At 37.0% G+C, this 19,795-nt stretch overlaps 1 protein-coding gene across 5 annotated transcripts in view; it reads left to right on the forward strand.

Annotated features, from left to right (window-relative positions):
• Nucleotides 1-19,795, forward strand: part of Snmp2 (Sensory neuron membrane protein 2) — a 691,945-nt gene that overhangs the window by 579,481 nt on the left and 92,669 nt on the right. For 4 of the 5 annotated variants that reach the window (XM_075305636.1, XM_075305634.1, XM_075305632.1 and 1 more), the window contains 3 exons: nt 2,150-2,307; nt 2,402-2,549; nt 4,669-4,806. In XM_075305636.1, coding sequence (XP_075161751.1) covers nt 2,249-2,307; nt 2,402-2,549; nt 4,669-4,806 — 345 coding nt within the window. In that variant the 5' untranslated portion in view covers nt 2,150-2,248. The remainder of the gene's footprint in view (nt 1-2,149; nt 2,308-2,401; nt 2,550-4,668; nt 4,807-19,795) is intronic. The other variant, XM_075305635.1, reaches the window with a different exon arrangement.

Consider the following 19,795-nt stretch of genomic DNA (forward strand, 5'->3'; position numbering starts at 1 on the left):
TCCAAATTTTACTTCTATGGCAAATGTTGTCAAAATTTTATTTCTATAGAAACTTTAAACTTAATTATATACGTATTTCATCGGCTTTTTTAGTTTAATATATACCACGTATGGACTATGTGGTATATATTCAGTGTTAGGGAGTTTTAAGATAACATGCCATCGACAAGTGTTAGGTTAGGTTAGGTTAGGTTAGGTGGCAGCCCGATGTATCAGACTCACTTAGACTATTCAGTCCATTGTGATACCACATTGGTGAACTTCTCTCTTATCACTGAGTGCTGCCCGATTCCATGTTAAGCTCAATGACAAGGGACCTCCTTTTTATAGCCGAGTCCGAACGGCGTTCCACATTGCAGTGAAACCACTTAGAGAAGCTTTGAAACCCTCAGAAATGTCACCAGCATTACTGAGGTGGGATAATCCACCGCTGAAAAACTTTTTGGTGTTCGGTCGAAGCAGGAATCGAACCCACGACCTTGTGTATGCAAGGCGGGCATGCTAACCATTGCACCACGGTGGCTCCCGTATTACCTTAACCGAAGTAATTCGATTGTGGATGACAGTCTTCAGTAGAAGTTTCTACGCAATCCGTGGTGGAGGGTACATAAACTTCGGCCTGGCCGGACTTACGGCCGTATATACTTGTTTGTATTACTATTTATTTATTTATTTACAATTATTTTACCTCGGGATAAAATATGTTTTTATAAGAATTTAAACATTCATTTTATAAGAGTTTATACATAGGAATTTTTCGATTATAATTATAGTTGGGATTTTCTTTAGATTTGAGTCAAAATTTAATTAAACATTGAATCGTATGTACACAGAAACAAATTATTTCCGAATAAATTTTTCAAAATTATGGGGCATATTGGATTAGATATTGGTATGGCCTTCATACAGACCGATCCGCGGTTGTGACTACTTGAGTGTCCTAAAGGCTAAATTCCGTCTATGACTTCAGTATTCTCCCTTAGTAACCACACAAAAATTGGTCTTTATCATTCCATAATTACATATAGCCTATACCAGCATTTCGTTTCCCGAGCGTCTTTTAACCTTACAAAAATTGTTCCATTTCAGTCCATATGAGACATAGCCCCCATTATAGAACGATTTTAGATTTAACTTCTCGAGCGTTCTGTAGTTTTATTTTTCGCCCGAACCGCCTTCGTACATGACTTCGGTATACAACCCTAAACAACCACAGTAAAATTGGTCCAAACCGGTTCATAATTAGATTTAGTTCCCTGAAAACTTATTTTTCACCTGAAATTTGTTAGATGACGTCGGCATTCAGTCGTAAGCAACTACAAAAAATTGGTCCATGTTTAGATATAGCCCCATACAAACAGAAACTCAACTTTGATTAGTTTAAAGTTCTAAATGCTTATTTGTAAATCCGATCAGTCTAAAAAAATTGATTACTAGAATTGATTCCAATCGGTCCATAATTAGATATTGCCCCCATATAGACCCCCATTGACAACTAAGAATAACCTAACATATAGATACATCCCCAGATTTTACTTCTTGCGAGTTCTGATGGCTTATTTTGCACCCAAAATTCGGTACATGACGTCGTTATTCACCCCTAAGTCTCCACATAAAAATTGGTTCAAATTTATGTATAGGCCCCACATAAACCGATCCTTATATTTGACTACTTTAGTATCCTAAAGGCTCATATTTCAGCCGATATGCACCCTTAACAAACCACACAAAAATTGGTGCATTTATTTTTTGCTTTTGTGTAAAACCATAAGCCTTTTGAAACTTTTTGGAAAGTAGATTTCGTTGAATTCGAGTCCTAACTGGCCGAACCATTTGGGCCACCACCAAGGCGTCCGCCAGAACTACCAATATCATTATAGCAAATTATCGTGTGATACAAAATCAGTATGTTTATAGCCGTTTTGAATTTCCAGCCAAATATACATATTACGCTTGAACTACACAACGAATAATTTGCATTTTAAATAAACTCTGACGTAAATGCTTTTACTGGCATATAAACCCTATAATAAGTTGTCAATAAAAACAATATCCTGTAACTATCATTATAATAATAATTCTTTTTTATTTACTTATTGTTTTTTTTTTCTTAATTTATTTATTAATTCGTTCCTTTCTTTCGTTACAGAGCGTAGTTATAACCGATGGCTCAGAACAATACAAGCGATTTGTTGAATTACCACAGCCATTAACCTTTAAAGTCTACATTTTCAATGTGACTAATCCCATGAAAGTACAACAAGGTGCCATACCCATCGTTAAAGAAGTGGGTCCCTATGTTTATAAGTAAGTAATGGAATTCCCAGTTGCCTCTAATTGAAGTATAAACATTTTAAGTTTGTCACTTGTGGCAAATTATTCCTCATCCTCATTAATTTAGGCAATATCGCAAAAAACGTGTCAAACATTTCTCACGTGATGGCTCTAAGATTTCATTTATCCAGGATCAAATGTATATTTTCGATCCGGAGGCTTCAAGTCCTTACAGTGAAAGTGATACTATTGTGGCCTTGAATATGCATATGAATGTAAGTTTCCTTTCGCCAGTGTCCCCTTTGTTCGATGGGATATTGGCGAAAATAAAATTGCCGAAAACAAAGTGATTGATTGTTATAATTGAGATTGATGAATATTTTAAATCAATATTTTTTGAAATTTGGAAATAAGTTAAATTTAAAGTTAAAATTAAAATGCGGTTTGAAGATATGAAATTTAAATCATCAAAATAAAATCTTGAAATAATGATTAAAATTAAATTATATCTTAAATATTAAAATTGAAATATTCATATGAATGTAAACTACGCAGATGCTATCCATACAGAAAATATCCGTATAGGATGAAGAAAATTAACTCGAAATTCATATAAGAGGGAAATGCGAAAAATGAAACTGAATGTACGATCTTCTATTGCAACTAATGGGGAAACGATAGATTCGCTTTGGCGCATTCGGATGTTGTCATCAAATGTGATTTAATGAGTTGACAGAAAATGACTTGAAAGTTGAATGTTGGTCACTTCGGGTATGTGAAATGTTCTCTTAGTTGCAACTATGAACCCATCTCCACAATTTTCTTTACCACACCCAGGGAAGAAATATGATCACCTCGAACATGTTGCCAGAGCATAATTTTACTTTTTTACTAGGAAAATGTAATATGTTTGTCGCAACTATATTATTTTGTCAAGAAAACAATTATTTTGAGACAAATCTGATCTGATTTTCCACGTGACAAAGTAACATAATGTTCTTGAAACTGGTTTGACTATATATAATTATGGACCGATATGGACCAATTCTTGCGTGTTTGTTAGAGACGACATTCTCACACCATGTTCAAAATTTCAACCGGATCGTATGAATTTTGCTCCTCCAAGAGGCCCCGGAGGACAAATCTGGGAATCGATTTATATGGGGACTATATATAATTATGGACCGATATGGACCAATTTTTGCATGGTCATTAGAGACCATATACCAACATCATCTACCAAATTTCAGCCGGATCGGATGAAATTTGCTTCTCTTTGAGGCTCCGCAAGCCAAATCTGGGGATCGGTTTATATGGGGGCTATATATAATTATGGACCGATGTGGACCAATTTTTGCACGGTTGTTAGAGACCTTATACCAACACCATGTACCAAATTTCAGCCAGATCAGATGAAATTTGCTTCTCTTAGAGGCTCCGCAAGCCAAATCGGGGGATCGGTTTATATGGGTGCTGTATATAATTATGGACCGATGTGGACCAATTTTTGCACGGTTGTTAGAGACCATATACTAACACCATGTTCCAAATTTCAGCCGGATCGGATGAAATTTGGTTCTCTTAGAGGCTCCGCAAACCAAATCGGGGGATCGGTTTATATGGGGGCTATATGTAATTATAGACCAATATGGACCAATTTTTGCATGGTTGTTAGAGACCATATACTAACACCATGTTCCAAATTTCAGCCGGATCGGATGAAATTTGGTTCTCTTAGAGGCTCCGCAAACCAAATCGGGGGATCGGTTTTTATGGGGGCTATATGTAATTATGGACCGATATGTACCAATTTTTGCATGGTTGTTAGAGACCATATACTAACATCATGTACCAAATTTCAGCCGGATCGGATGAAATTTTCTTCTCTTAGAGGCCTCGTAAGCCAAATTTGGGGGTCCGTTTATATGGGGGCTATACGTAAAAGTGGACCGATATGGCCCATTTGCAACACCATCCGACCTACATCATTAACAACTACTTGTGCCAAGTTTCAAGTCGATAGCTTGTTTCGTTCGGAAGTTAGCGTGATTTCAAAAGACGGACGGACGGACATGCTCAGATCGACTCAGAATTTCACCTCGACCCAGAATATATACTTTATGGGGTCTTAGATCAATATTTGGATTTGTTACAAACGGAATGACAAAGTTAATATACCCCCCATTCTATGGTGGAGGGTATAATAAAATTTATTTATCAAAATCAAATGTGTGTTTTACAAAATCTATGGTAATATTGTCCTACAAAATCGAACTATTTACAAAAATGTCTATATAGCAATCTATCACTTTGTTTCCTATTCTCTATACAATATTTTTACATTTAGCCCTTAGTTAATATACAAACAATTAATTGAAATTAAAAATTTTCTAGGCATTTTTACAAGTATTTGAAAGAGAAATCACAGATATCTTGCAGGGTTTTGCAAATCGTATTAACCATCGTCTCAATCGAACGCCGGGCGTTCGTGTCTTGAAACGTTTAATGGATCGCATACGTGGGAAACGTAAAGTAATTTGTTATATTTACAAAACAATTTATCAATCTATCAATCTCTTTATTTATTCGCCTATTTCTCTTAACTGTTTTATTTCTATGCTTTTTTCTTTTCATTTCCAAAAAAAAAATTGGGATTTTCTGTTTTTTCTCACTTTAATATTTTCAAATAATAACTTTGCTTTAACTTTTATGCTAAACAAATAGAAACTAATTTTGCATGAATAATAACAACAAGTCGAATAACCATAATTAACCTATATTTGAGAAATACTAATAATGTGAAATTATATTTTATGTTATGTTGTTTTGAATAACTACCATTTAGCATGACGATTTACTATTGATATCGTAAATTCGAATATCTCTGGTAAATATGTCACAATTAGCTGAACAATATAACATACCAATATAGATGGGTGGGATCATCTGCAAATGTTTGATTGCTTGCTTGGTTGGCTGTTGAGACACTGAGAAGTTATGGTGTTAATGTTTATTTTAATATAGACACTGGCAAAACAGCGAACTCATCAGGAAAGAAAATTTAGGTTAATTTCAGAATTTTTTATCTACTACAAACTACGAAATGGAAAAATAAGTAAATATTTTTCGAATATATGTAAGAAAATTGATTATAAAGGGTGATTCTTTTGAGGTTAGGATTTTCATGCATTAGTATTTGACAGATCACGTGGGATTTCAGACATGGTGTCAAAGAGAAAGATGCTCAGTTTTGTTGACATTTCATCATGAATAGACTTACTAACGAGCAACGCTTGCAAATCATTGAATTTTATTACCAAAATCAGTGTTCGGTTCGAAATGTGTTTCGCGCTTTACGATGAGGCTCATTTCTGGTTGAATGGCTACGTAAATAAGCAAAATTGCCGCATTTGGAGTGAAGAGCAACCAGAAGCCGTTCAAGAACTGCCCATGCATCCCGAAAAATGCACTGTTTGGTGTGGTTTGTACGCTGGTGGAATCATTGGACCGTATTTTTTCAAAGATGCTGTTGGACGCAACGTTACGGTGAATGGCGATCGCTATCGTTCGATGCTAACAAACTTTTTGTTGCCAAAAATGGAAGAACTGAACTTGGTTGACATGTGGTTTCAACAAGATGGCGCTACATGCCACACAGCTCGCGATTCTATGGCCATTTTGAGGGAAAACTTCGGAGAACAATTCATCTCAAGAAATGGACCGGTAAGTTGGCCACCAAGATCATGCGATTTGACGCCTTTAGACTATTTTTTGTGGGGCTACGTCAAGTCTAAAGTCTACAGAAATAAGCCAGCAACTATTCCAGCTTTGGAAGACAACATTTCCGAAGAAATTCGGGCTATTCCGGCCGAAATGCTCGAAAAAGTTGCCCAAAATTGGACTTTCCGAATGGACCACCTAAGACGCAGCCGCGGTCAACATTTAAATGAAATTATCTTCAAAAAGTAAATGTCATGGACCAATCTAACGTTTCAAATAAAGAACCGATGAGATTTTGCAAATTTTATGCGTTTTTTTTTTAAAAAAAGTTATCAAGCTCTTAACAAATCACCCTTTACATAATTAATTTTGTCCACTTGTTAAAGAAAAAGGATAATTTAAATATACACCTTCAAAAAAAATCGCTACTCTAACATATGTTCCAAACATATTTTGCAGGAAGCACATATATTATTGGATACTGCCGAAACATTATTATGTTTGTTTTATGTGAACATATTATATGTTTGGAAGCATTTTGAGCCCAAAAATATTATATGCTTGGAAGAATTTTCCCCAAAGAAGATTTTGCTCATTCCGTCACATAATTTTCAATTCCACGAAATTTTTTAGTTCTTGGCACCTTTTTCTGTAATACAAATGATGTTGAAGAAATTATTCAATTTTATAAATTTTTTAAATTTTACCTTTCGCCTGGACGGAGAATTTAACCGAGGACCATACAGTTTGTAAGTCAACACACTATCCACTGGGATACGTAGCTATTATAGTCACCAGTAGACAATTATCGTTATAAGTTACATTTATATAGCATAGTTTGCAGCGCCCACGAGCCCATGCAAACATAACATTATTTAACAGAAACATATATTGGCCACGTGGAGCAGTGGTTAGCATGTCTGCCTTGCATGCAAATGGTCGTGGGTTCAATCCCTGCTCCGATCGAACACCATTTTTTTTTTTTAATTTACATATTTATATTTATACTAAATTAAATTTTTTACTAAATATAAATTATCACAGTCAGAAACAGTGCTTGATATAAACGAAATTGACTGAGCTTTTGGATAGAATATTATTTCGGAACCAAGAGAATAGACATTTGAAAAAAACAAAAACTGCATGTGTTTTCTCCTTGAGAGCAGCATTTTATGTATGTGCGGACATGTGTTTTATTTCTCATTTTGGCACTATGGGCACAATTTTTTTTCTTGCTTCGTTACAAGAAATGGGAACTTACGATGAGTAAGTCAAAATATTCAGGCAAAGGAAATTAAAAAAACGGTGGGAAATATACACAAATTACAAATGGATCTTCATAAAAGTAACGAAAGGGCACTATACTATTTTTAGAGTTGGGACAGTAAAATGGAAAAGTAGGAAATAGTGATGAATTAAACAGTAAAATGTATAAAAACAAAGTTTAGTTCCTCTTTATTTAATATTTATACCCTTCACCACTACTGTGGTACAGAGTATAATAAGTTTATACATTTGTATGTAACGGCAAGAAGGAAAAGTCTGAGACCCTTCGTTTAGTTTAACGATCGTCTCAGAATTAAATTCTGAGTCGATTTAGCGATGTCCGTCTGTCTGTTTGTCCGTCCGTCTGTCTTGATTGATGGTTTCTCCCTTCTCAAGATAAACAATCGATAAAAATTATTCCATGCGCATCCCAAAAAAACAGAGGCCATTACTTTGTCAGCGGACTTTTGAGTCTTTCCACGCTTCGGAGACGGTTCACCGGTCGCTGTCCACTCAGCCGACTGCCGATTGGACTCAGGAGTGTGATGGAGCCATGTATCATCCATTGTCACATATCGACGGAAAAACTCGGGTGTATTACGAGTTAACAGCTGCAAACACCGCTCAGAATCATCAACACGTTGTTGTTTTTGGTCAAATGTGAGCTCGCGCGGCACCCATTTTGCACAGAGCTTCCGCATATCCAAGTATTGATGAATGATATGACCAACACGTTCCTTTGATATCTTTAAGGCCTCTGCTATCTCGATCAACTTCATTTTACTGTCATTCAAAATCATTTTGTGGATTTTTTTGATGTTTTCGTCGGTAACCACCTCTTTCGGGCGTCCACTGCGTTCACTGTCCTCCGTGCTCATTTCACCACTCTTGAATTTTGCATATCAATCAATTATTGTTGATTTCCCTGGGGCAGAGTCCGGAAACTCATTATCAAGCCAAGTTTTTACTTCCGCCGTATTTTTTCCCTTCAGAAAACAGTATTTTATCAAAACACGAAATTCCTTTTATTCTATTTTTTTCACAATAACAAAAGTTGCTTCACAAAAGACGCTCTATCTCACAAACTAACTGACTTACAGACGTCAAATTTGAAGGTTGGTACTATACAAAAATAATATGCATTTAATACTAGAGACGCCATCTATGTGTCAGACTGGGGACTTATCAGCCAACCTGTTATGTACGCCAGAGTTTGGGAAATAGGGTAGAATGTTTCATATTTTAATCCCATTTTTAATGGGATTTTCCTCCAATTGACTTGATAGTTTGCACAGAGAATATATTTAATATGCTATTTAAGTGTGACCTAATTTGGTTCAGATTTAAATAAATCCTTAATATATTTGTTCTTCTGATTTATACAAATATGGCCAAAAATGTGGGTAACATTGTATACAAAATTCTGTGATGATTCCCCCATATCGTAGCCATATCCTACACACTGTACTTCCAGATTTTCCACAGAACGGTTGAGTCTTAAATAAGGCTCAGACTTGGCCAAATAATATATCACAACCCACAATTGAGCACATATCTTGGCGAGATCTAACCATATCTTGGCGAGATCTAACCAACCAACCAACTTGTAAAATCGCCACTGCTAAGTAGCAAAAATTGTAAATATTACTCAAATTGTCCTATATCTCGAATATATATGTATCATAAATGCTCTTTTGTACAATTGCATTAAAATTGTTCTAGCTTTATATTCCCCATCCTTTTTTACTAACATTGTGTGTCATCCCAGGATGATAGCTCATTTAAATTTTAATTTGAGAGATTTTGTAGAAGTACAAAAATTTGTCTCCAAATCGGTTAAGGTATAAATATTTGAATATGGGAATATAAATCTTCAAAAAAACTCACAACAAATTTGAAGGAGTTGAGATGGTAACACAAATTTTGGTGTACACACACGCTCACAAAAAATCGCTTCTGTAACATATACTCCCAAACATATTTTGCTTCAAGCATATACATTTTTGGCTATTGCCCAAACATTTATATGTTTGATCTCTTCCAATATATAATATGTTTGAAAGCATATTGGTCTAAACAATATATGTTTGGGTAGTCAATTTCCAAACATTTTGTATTTTTGCATCCAAATTCAATAATGTTGTCTTCCAAAAAACAATATGTTATTATGTGAACATATAATACGTTCGGAAGCATTTTGCACCCAAAAATATTATATGCTTAAAAAAAATTCTCCCAAACAATATTGTGCTCAAAATTTTATTTATTTATTTATATATTTACAATCATAATGAATTATGAAAATAAACAGGTAATATAGGTGCTAACAACATAGGTTTTCGACCTGAATGCTCAAAATTTTGTTTCTGCCCGATTGTATATTCCCCCACATCTTTCTCACTTCCACGAGATTTTTTAGTTCTTAGCACCTTTTTCTGTAATACAAACATTGTAGAAGAAATTATTCAATTGTATGATTTTTTTATTTTAATTTTACCTTTTGCCGGACGGGGATTCGAACAGCGGACCACACAGTTTGTAAGGATCAAAGAAGTAGCTGATCAATTGCCCAAGGAAAAATAAAATGTTAATTTTGTAATAACAAGCAACAACCACCAACTTAATTCAATATCGCTTCCTGTTAAATAGCGCTCCAAGCTACTAAACACATATATGTTTATAGGCTATTTCTAAATTAATATATGTTTGCATCCAAGCATAAAAACATATTATGTCCCAAACATAATATGTTCTAACATATTAACATATATGTCCCAAACATGTTATGATAGTTTCTGAACATTATATGCTTGCACTCAAAAATATTGTGTTTAAAAATTTGTTTTCCAAACATATAATGTTTATAGCCAAACATATGAAAAACAGTCTTTTTCATCCGTGCAGTGGTGAAGGGTATAATATAGTCGGTCCCGCTCGACTTTAGACTTTACTTACTTGTTTTTATTTGCGTTTAAAGAAAATGTCTTACCGTCAAAGGAAAATTTCGTTTGTCTAAAATGTTATTCCTTAGAAAAGAAACCTCTTTTCTAAGGAATGTATTTGTATGAGGGTTGCCTTTTATATTTCGAAATTAGAGAACAAAAAATATACTAATCATCGATAATCGCTTTATTCTGCATGCATTTGAACCTGTAGTCGAATCACTTTTGAACTCTGATTGAAGTATCTCAAAAACATGCATTCGAAATGCATCAACGTTCGAACGTCGAAAAACGTTGATGTCCCATTTAATTTTTTTACGTACGTGAATAAAAAGAAGTCATTCGGTGCCATGTGAGAACTATATTCGGATGACGCATCAAATCGATGTTTTGAGTGCTCTAAATTGCTCGCATTGTAGTGCAGACCTGTAAAAGTTGGTACAATTATACTAAATTCGATACATTCCACTTCTCTAAAGGACAATGGTACTAAAGGTTGATACGGTCAAAATTTGGTCAATAAAAACTTGACGTATTTCTTTCAATTCTGCATTTAAAAAACCTAAACACCCCTCATTTTGAAGGTGTGTGTGTAGAATGTTGCTCCTATTTTGATTTTGGAATTCACTCTTCAGTTGTCAAAATGCCGTCCAAGCAAGAAGAGCAGCGTATCAAAATTTTGCTCGCGCATCGCAAAAATCCGAGCTACTCGCACGCAAAGCTGGCAAAATCGCTAAAAGTTGCCAAATCAACCGTTACAAATGTAATTAAAGTGTTTGGGGAACGTTTGTCGACAGCCAGGAAGTCTGGATCGGGGGAAAATCGAAAACCGGAAGCCGCTGAGACGACAAAGAGATTTGCCGGTAGTTTCAAGCGAAACCCTAACCTCTCTCTCCAAGATGCTGCAATAAGCTGGGTGTATCGTCTACAACCGTGCATCGAGCCAAAAAACGAGCCGGACTATCGACTTACAAGAAGGTAGTGACTCCAAATCGCGATGATAAACAAAATACGACGGCCAAAGCGCGATCCCGGAGGCTGTACACGACGATGCTGACGAAGTTTGACTGCGTGGTAATGGACGACGAAACCTACGTCAAAGCCGACTACAAGCAGCTTCCGGGACAGGAGTTTCATACGGCAAAAGGAAGGGGAAAGGTAGCAGATATTTTCAAGCACATAAAACTGTCAAAGTTCACAAAGAAATATCTGGTTTGGCAAGCCATCTGTACCTGTGGCTTGAAAAGCAGCATTTTCATAGCTTCCTGGACTGTCATCCAAGAAATTTACGTGAAAGAGTGTTTGAATAAACGTCTGCTGCCTTTCCTGAAGAAACACGGTTGTTCCGTACTGTTTTGGCCGGATTTGGCATCTTGCCCTTACGGTAAAAAGGCCATGGAGTGGTACGTCGCCAACAACGTGCAGGTGGTTCCCAAGGACAAGAACCCTCCCAACATGCCAGAGCTCCGCCCAATTGAGAAATACTGGGCTATTGTCAAGCGGAACCTAAAGAAGACCAAAAAACTGCTAAGGACGAGCAGCAGTTCAAGGCAAACTGGCTTTCTGCGGCGAAGAAGGTGGACAAGGTGGCTGTACAAAATCTGATGGCAGGTGTCAAGCGTGAGGCCCGGCAATTCGGATTTGGAAAAGCGAAAGCCTAACTGAATATTTTTCCTGAATTTTATACTAATTGAACTTGAAAAAGAAACTTAATTTGATTTTTTAAATAAACGATTTCACTGATTTACACGCGTTTTCCCTTGACGAAATTTTGACCGTATCACCCTTTACTATGACCTAGTTGGTACAATTTGAAGCACTCAGTTCGTCTTCAAACTACTCGAGAAGTCCCAATTAATTAATTGTCCAATATAAATTATATTGTTCTCACTTTTTAGATACTGACCAAATTACAAACACATGGGATAAAAAAATAACTATTTCAAATTTGGAGTTCATTTGTATCTGACACTAAAATAAAAAATTTCGGAACATTAAATGCCAACTGCATATTTAAAATATTCATGACATCAAATATGGACTCCATTTTTTTCCAAATACTGAAATCAATAAAAAATATATTTAAGATTTTATGAAGCATACTGAGGTCATGTCGAAACTTCTGCCAGATCAGGGACAAGTCTTGAGTGAAAAATTGTTTCCTTTCTATTAATTTCCAATAATGAATGCCTTATTCCCAATTTTTGAGCCTGAAAGTGTTGTGGTATTTCAAGAATGGTTCGTCTTCAAATTCCTAATTTTGTTACGTTTTTGACTGAATATTTTCATACGAAAATATGATGAAGGCTTTGAAAACAAAGACATTGGAAGGCAACATATTTTGAATTTAGACTCGCACAGAACCTTTATAATTTGGTAAATAATTTTTATTTTTTCGGTTACTAAATTATAAACAATTATTTTTGAGATATGGTGCAATTTGAACCCAAAAAGTACACTTTTTTATTCTCGTTTGTACAATTTACAAATTTGATTTTTCCTTCCTGTTGTAATGGTGAAAAGTGATCCGTCTTCTGCCCTTGGGTTTTCCTGATTTTTGTTTTGTTTTTTTGGAAGACAACTGGCAAACAAATGGTTGTGTACCACTCAGAAAAAACAGGCGATCATTCCAACCAGAACATCCAAGCAGCAGATCACCTGTCACGATGTCATAGGCATATTGCGAAGCACCGCGGTAGTAGTTTTGGAGCATTGCTTTCAATCAATCGACACGAAACTTTTGTTTAGAGCGTTTGACAAATTCCAATGCAATATTGAATGTATGCTGGTCCCACTAATGCCTAAAGATGTCTCAATCCTACGATAGGTCCTATAACGGTCTTGCAATATCAGTTGACGCCAGAGATGGCATCTTTTTTCAAAATCTGAACCGATGTAGCCCATCCTCAAACTTGACCTGCTTGCAGACAAAAAACTACTCTGTACCAAATTGCAGAACGATAGTTCTATTGTTGAAGGCCACAGGGGGATTCCAGCAGACAGAGGGGCATCATTGTATAGTATTATTGCTGGCTAATGCTAACAAAAATATATGAAAACCCTATTCACTAATTTTTGAAGACTCTGCGTTAGATAAGAATTTCAATTTCTATATTTTAGTGTTTGATCGGTTTATATAGAGATTGGCCGATAGCCTATAGTTGCTATCTCAGAAACAATATCCAAATCTTTAAGCGAAGGGCGAAGGGCGAAATCTCTGGAGCCTATACCATAGTTACAATAGTTTCTCTGCAATTAAATTTACCACAAATGTCTGGTATCTCAGTTAATTAGCCCCATCATCATCTGTACACCAAAGTCTTTCACATAAATTAGCACTAAGCAATTGCAAACATAAATATGGGAAACATTTAACGCATCAATTGAATTTGGACAAAAATATATATTCAGTTAATTTGTAGATGGTCATACATACGTACGTTACCTATAACCAACGAAATTGGTGTCGCAAAGAAAATAATATCCATAATTGTCGGCAATGTTTTGCATTTAATAATACATAGTATAAGGGGAAATTGGTTTACCAACATGGAATGATGTAAAAAGTAAACTATTTTATAGTTGATTGAAAAACAACCCATTTGGAAAAAAACCGAAATACGAACTTTCGAGCTTATAGGAAAACAAAAGCAAACATTTTGAAAGAGTAGCGCTTTATTTATCGTCATAGTCTCTTTCTAATTTAATATGAATATGAAAAATGCTTTTCTGTTCCGGCCATGCATTCCTCATTGTCTCATCTCGATTTTACATCTGAATGTCAATAACACAAAGAAGCGCAGAATTGAAGTAAGACACAATTATCTTCAGCATAGTAGTTAGTGGTCCTACAATTATTCCATAACCTAAATTTCTGGAATATCGTTGAGGACCAAAGTGTAAAATTATGAAATTAGCTTGGGGCGTATCCAGAATTCTAGAAAGCAGCTTGAGCTAGGTTAGGCTAGATTAGGTTAAAGTGGCAGCCCGATTAAGTTTCAGGCTCACTTAGACTATTCAGTCCATTGTGATACCACATTAACTAAAAGTACCTATTACATATGGGCACTTCTAGTTTTAACCGCTGAACCTTTTCGATTATTTCCTTCTGTTGAACCAACCAGATTGTTCCAAAAACATTAGCAGACTGCTTAAGTTAACGTTTTTCAGGTCCGCCAGTAATCTAAAGCTATATGCCCCAAAAATTCGCTTACGCCTTACACAAAAGAAGGACACTCATACAAGAGGTGTTTAATTGATTCCTTTTCCTACGCATCATGACAGCTCATACAGTAGTCATTATACTTCGCGCCAATAGTTTTTGCAAAATCGCCTATCAGGTAGCGACACGATATAGCAGATATCAGAAGTGATATCTGACGTCTTGAGAACACTAGCACACTAGTGTGCAGTTTAAGTTCAAGTGGGGCCATATTTGCTTGGTGTCGTTACAACCCTTGCAATTCTCCCATCGAACATTTGTCATCATGAAGGCTGTTATGATGGCAAATTTTCGCAGAAACAAATGTTCACGCAGTAAGAGTTTGCAGATAGCCAGGGGCATACCAACAGATTCTAGTTCCACTGGAATATGTAAGGTAGTTCCTAGCCCTGCTAACTCATCCGCTTCGCAGTTCCCGGTATGTTCCTATTAGGTGAATATTGTACTGCTCAGCCATCTCGTTGAGAGATTTGCGGCAGTCGATGGCCGTTGTCGAGTTAAGGAACAGAGAATCCAAGTATTCTATTGCAGGTTGACTGTCTGAGTATATATTAATGCCAACATTTGTTGGAACATTACTTCTGAGCCAATTCGCCACCTCTCTTATTGCTGGTATTTCTGCCTAACAAACACTACAGTGACTGGGTAATCGTTTCGCTATTCGAAGTTCCAGGTCCTTAGAATATACTCCGAAACCAATTTGTCCATCACATTTGGAGACATATGTGTAGAAATCTATATAACATTTATTCCCTGGGGCCTGTATGCACCACGCCTCACTGTTGGGAGGCGTGGTGCATTAGAGTTTCAAACTTTTTGTCGAAATGTTTGAGCTTGAACTAAATGGGTGTTATTGATGTTCAGAAGTAAAATCGGGACAAAATTATCTTTTAAAGGGTGATACGGTCACAATTTGGTCAAGGGAAAACGCGTGTAAATCGGTGAAATCGTTTATTTAAAAAATCAAATTAAATTTCTTTTTCAAGTTCAATTAGTATAAAATTCAGGAAAAATATTCAGTTAGGCTTTCGCTTTTCCAAATCCGAATTGCCGGGCCTCACGCTTGACACCTGCCATCAGATTTTGTACAGCCACCTTGTCCACCTTGTCCAAGAAGCTGCTCGTCCTTAGCTGCTCGTCCTTAGCAGTTTTTTGGTCTTCTTTAGGTTCCGCTTGACAATAGCCCAGTATTTCTCAATTGGGCGGAGCTCTGGCGTGTTGGGAGGGTTCTTGTCCTTGGGAACCACCGTTGCACGTTGTTGGCGGCGTACCACTCCATGGTCTTTTTACCGTAATGGCAAGATGCCAAATCCGGCCAAAACAGTACGGAACAACCGTGTTTCTTCAGGAAAGGCAGCAGACGTTTATTCAAACACTCTTTCTTGGTTGACAGTCCCGGAAGCTATGAAAATGCTGCTTTTCAAGCCACAGGTACAGATGGCTTGCCAAACCAGATATTTCTTTGCGAACTTTGACAGTTTTATGTACTTGAAAATATCTGCTACCTTTCCCCTTCCTTTTGCCGTATAAAACTCCTGTCCCGGAAGCTGCTTGTAGTCGGCTTTGACGTAGGTGTCGTCGTCCATTACCACGCAGTCAAACTTCGTCAGCATCGTCGTGTACAGGCTCCGGGATCGCGCTTTGGCCGTCGTATTTTGTTTATCATCGCGATTTGGAGTCACTACCTTCTTGTAAGTCGATAGTCCGGCTCGTTTTTTGGCTCGATGCACGGTTGTAGACGATAAACCCAGCTTATTTGCGGCATCTCGGAGAGAGAGAGGTTAGGGTTTCGCTTGAAACTACTGGCAACTCTCTTTGTCGTCTCAGCGGCTTCAGGTTTTCGATTTCCCCCCGATCCAGACTTCCTGGCTGTCGACAAACGTTCCCAAACAATTTAATTACATTTCTAACGGTTGATTTGGCAACTTTTAGCGATTTTGCCAGCTTTGCGTGCGAGTAGCTCGGATTTTCGCGATGCGCGAGCAAAGTTTTGATACGCTGCTCTTCTTGCTTGGACGGCATTTTGACAACTGAAGAGTGAACTCCAAAGTCAAAATAGCAGCAACATTCTACACACACACACCTTCAAAATGAGGGGTGTTCAGGTTTTTTAAATGCAAAATTGAAAGAAATACGTCAAGTTTATTTGACCAAATTTTGACGGTATCACCCTTTATGTACTTGATGCTAGGAAACAAATTTTAATTTATTAGTTTTTATACCCTTCACCATAGGATGGGGGGTATTTTAACTGTGTCATTCCGTTTGTAACACATCGAAATATTGCTCCCCCCATTAAGTAACAGGTTGGCTGATAAGTCCCCGGTCTAACAAAGAAAAACACATTTTTTTGTCAAAATTCGTTTTTATTATTCAACATAGTTCCCTTCAAGAGCGATACAACGATTATAACGACCTTCCAATTTTTTGATACCATTTTGGTAGTACTCCTTCGGTTTTGCCTCAAAATAGGCCTCAGTTTTGGCGATCACCTCTTCATTGCAGCCAATTTTTTTCCCTGCGAGCATCCTTTAGAGGTCTGAGACAAGAAAAAGTCGCTGGGGCCAGATCTGGAGAATACGGTGGGTGGGGAAGCAATTCGAAGCCCAATTCATGAATTTTTGCCATCGTTCTCAATGACTTGTGGCACGGTGCGTTGTCTTGGTGGAAAAACACTTTTTTCTTATTCATATGGAGCCGTTTTGCAGCGATTTCGACCTTCAAAAGCTCCAATAACGCCATATAATAGTCACTGTTGATGGTTTTTCCCTTCTCAAGATAATCGATAAAAATTATTCCATGCGCATCCCACAAAACAGAGGCCATTACTTTGCCAGCGGACTTTTGAGTCTTTCTACGCTTCGGAGACGGTTCACCGGCTCCTGTCCACTCAGCCGACTGTCGATTGGACTCAGGAGTGTAGTGATGGAGCCATGTTTCATCCATTGTCACATATCGACGGAAAAACTCGGGTGTATTACGAGTTAACAGCTGCAAACACCGCTCAGAATCATCAACACGTTGTTGTTTGTGGTCAAATGTGAGCTCGCGCGGCATCCATTTTGCACAGAGCTTCCGCATATCAAAATATTGATGAATGATATGACCAACATGTTCCTTTGATATCTTTAATGCCTCTGCTATTTCGATCAACTTCATTCAAAATCATTTTGTGGATTTTTTTGATGTTTTCGTCGGTAACCACCTCTTTCGGGGGTCCACTGCGTTCACCGTCCTCCGTACTGATTTCACCGCGCTTGAATTTTGCATACCAATCAATTATTGTTGATTTTTCCTGGGGCAGAGTCAGGAAACTCATTATCAAGCCAAGTTTTTGCTTCCACCGTATTTTTTCCCTTCAGAAAACAGTATTTTATCAAATCACAATAACAAAAGTTGCTTCACAAAAGACGTTCTATCTCACAAACTAATTGACTTACAGACGTCAAATTTTGACACGAATCATTTGAAGGTTGGTACTATATAAAAATAATATGCATTTAATACTAGCGACGCCATCTATGTGTCAGACCGGGGACTTAACAGCCAACATGTTAACTCGTACGAAAATTGAACTAAATTTTGCTACACATTTTGAGATTTCCCCAAAGCGTTGTTAAAACCAGGAAAATTTAATGCCCTGTTGTACTTTTTAACTACATTTCACGAAATTACACCCTCTTATAGAAGAAAATATTAATTAAAAGTTAAGAAGAAAATCATTGGCGCCAAATCATGGACATTTTAACCATACTATTTTTGGGAATCGTACGAAAATTTTCATTTGCTTTAGTTCATATTGAAATTATGTGTACGGTCATCGAACTTAATACTCACGTTTAGTTCATAAAATATTTGAGACATACTTAAAAAAAACCAAAATTTCATTGGGCTGTGGAAAATTTCGCAAAAAGTAATAAAATTTAACTACTAACAAATAATTTTTTTACAATAAAAATAAGTTAAATTTAGCGTAAGTTTAACTACGGAAATTTTTTTCTGTGCACATAAGATTCGGCTTGGCCGAACTTACGGCCGTATATACTTGTTGCAGTTTTTTTCTTCATGTGTTAAAATGTGTTAACGTCAACTTACATTTCCAAATTCAGGCTCGTCTTTAAGTAGAAATTATACTATGTTTCAAGTAAAAAGGTCCTTAAAAAAGTGCAAATTTGGCACAGAAGCAATGAATTTAACATGGGTTTGTCATAGGACGGATGTGCACCATTTCAACAACTGTTTCACAGAATTTACATCACTTCTTAAGGTGCGAAGGTGTATAAAAACGATCAGCTAAAGGATTCAGAAATGGTCAAGCCTCTGTCTGAATCAGAAGTAAGCGGATCCTCTTGCGAAGTCGAGGGAGATACCAAAGTTGAAGACATGGATAGATACCGTATGCGTGAGGAGGCTTCTACTGCCTCAGAACTCACCAAAGTTGAACCTATGGTTATTGCGAGAGTCACCGAGATCCCTGAAGAGGACATTCTTGATGACTCGATTGAAGCGGCTGATGTGACGGTTGTTGAAAATCTCGATGGTCCTACGGATCCTCCAGATAAATCTTCATCATTGTAAGGCTGCATGTGCTGCCTTAAAAGTTCCCCTGATGAAAGGGGCCATAGACATAGTTCTTATTCACGAACCATATGTTTATAGAAACAAAATATGTGAATTAAGTACTCCGGGGTTCAAACTATTGCAGTATACTGGTAATGATGTAATTCGAGCCTGTAGAATTGCTAAAAACGAGCTTAACTTATTTCTGCTTCCTTCAATGTGCAATACAGACACTGTCGTTGCCAATTTAGAAATAGCCAAATGCAAATATTGGGTATCTTCGGTCTATATGGGACATGACAGGGAGATGCCTCCATGTGCCGTTAAGACCTTAGTTGAGGAGTCACAGAAAACAAAGACGAAACTCATTATGGGATGCGATGCAAATGCGCATCATATTATATGGGGAAGTAGTGATACTAATGCAAGGGGAGAGTCACTAATAGAGTTTATTTTGCGTACTAATCTGGTAGTTTGCAACAAGGGAGATGCCCCAACATCACCTTGGCCTCGCAAGAACTGAATGAAATGATATCTGAGTGGCAGGTTTTAAGTGAACACAGCTTTTCAGATCATCGCTACATCTGTTTCAAATTTGATGTTCATACCACCAAGACCATATTTCCGCCAAATGTTAGGAAAGCTGACTGGAATAGGTATAGGGAATCGTTCAATATGATGATACCGGAAATACCAGAGACAAATATGAGCACTGTACAAGTTATCGAACACGCAGTGGAGAGGATTACTAAGGCCTTCAACATTTCACTGAAAGCTGCATGCCCTAAAGGGATGCAAGGGGGGAAAATCG

This window comes from Haematobia irritans, chromosome 4 (genome assembly GCF_050003625.1).
Source record: "Haematobia irritans isolate KBUSLIRL chromosome 4, ASM5000362v1, whole genome shotgun sequence".
Lineage (NCBI taxonomy): Eukaryota > Metazoa > Arthropoda > Insecta > Diptera > Muscidae > Haematobia > Haematobia irritans.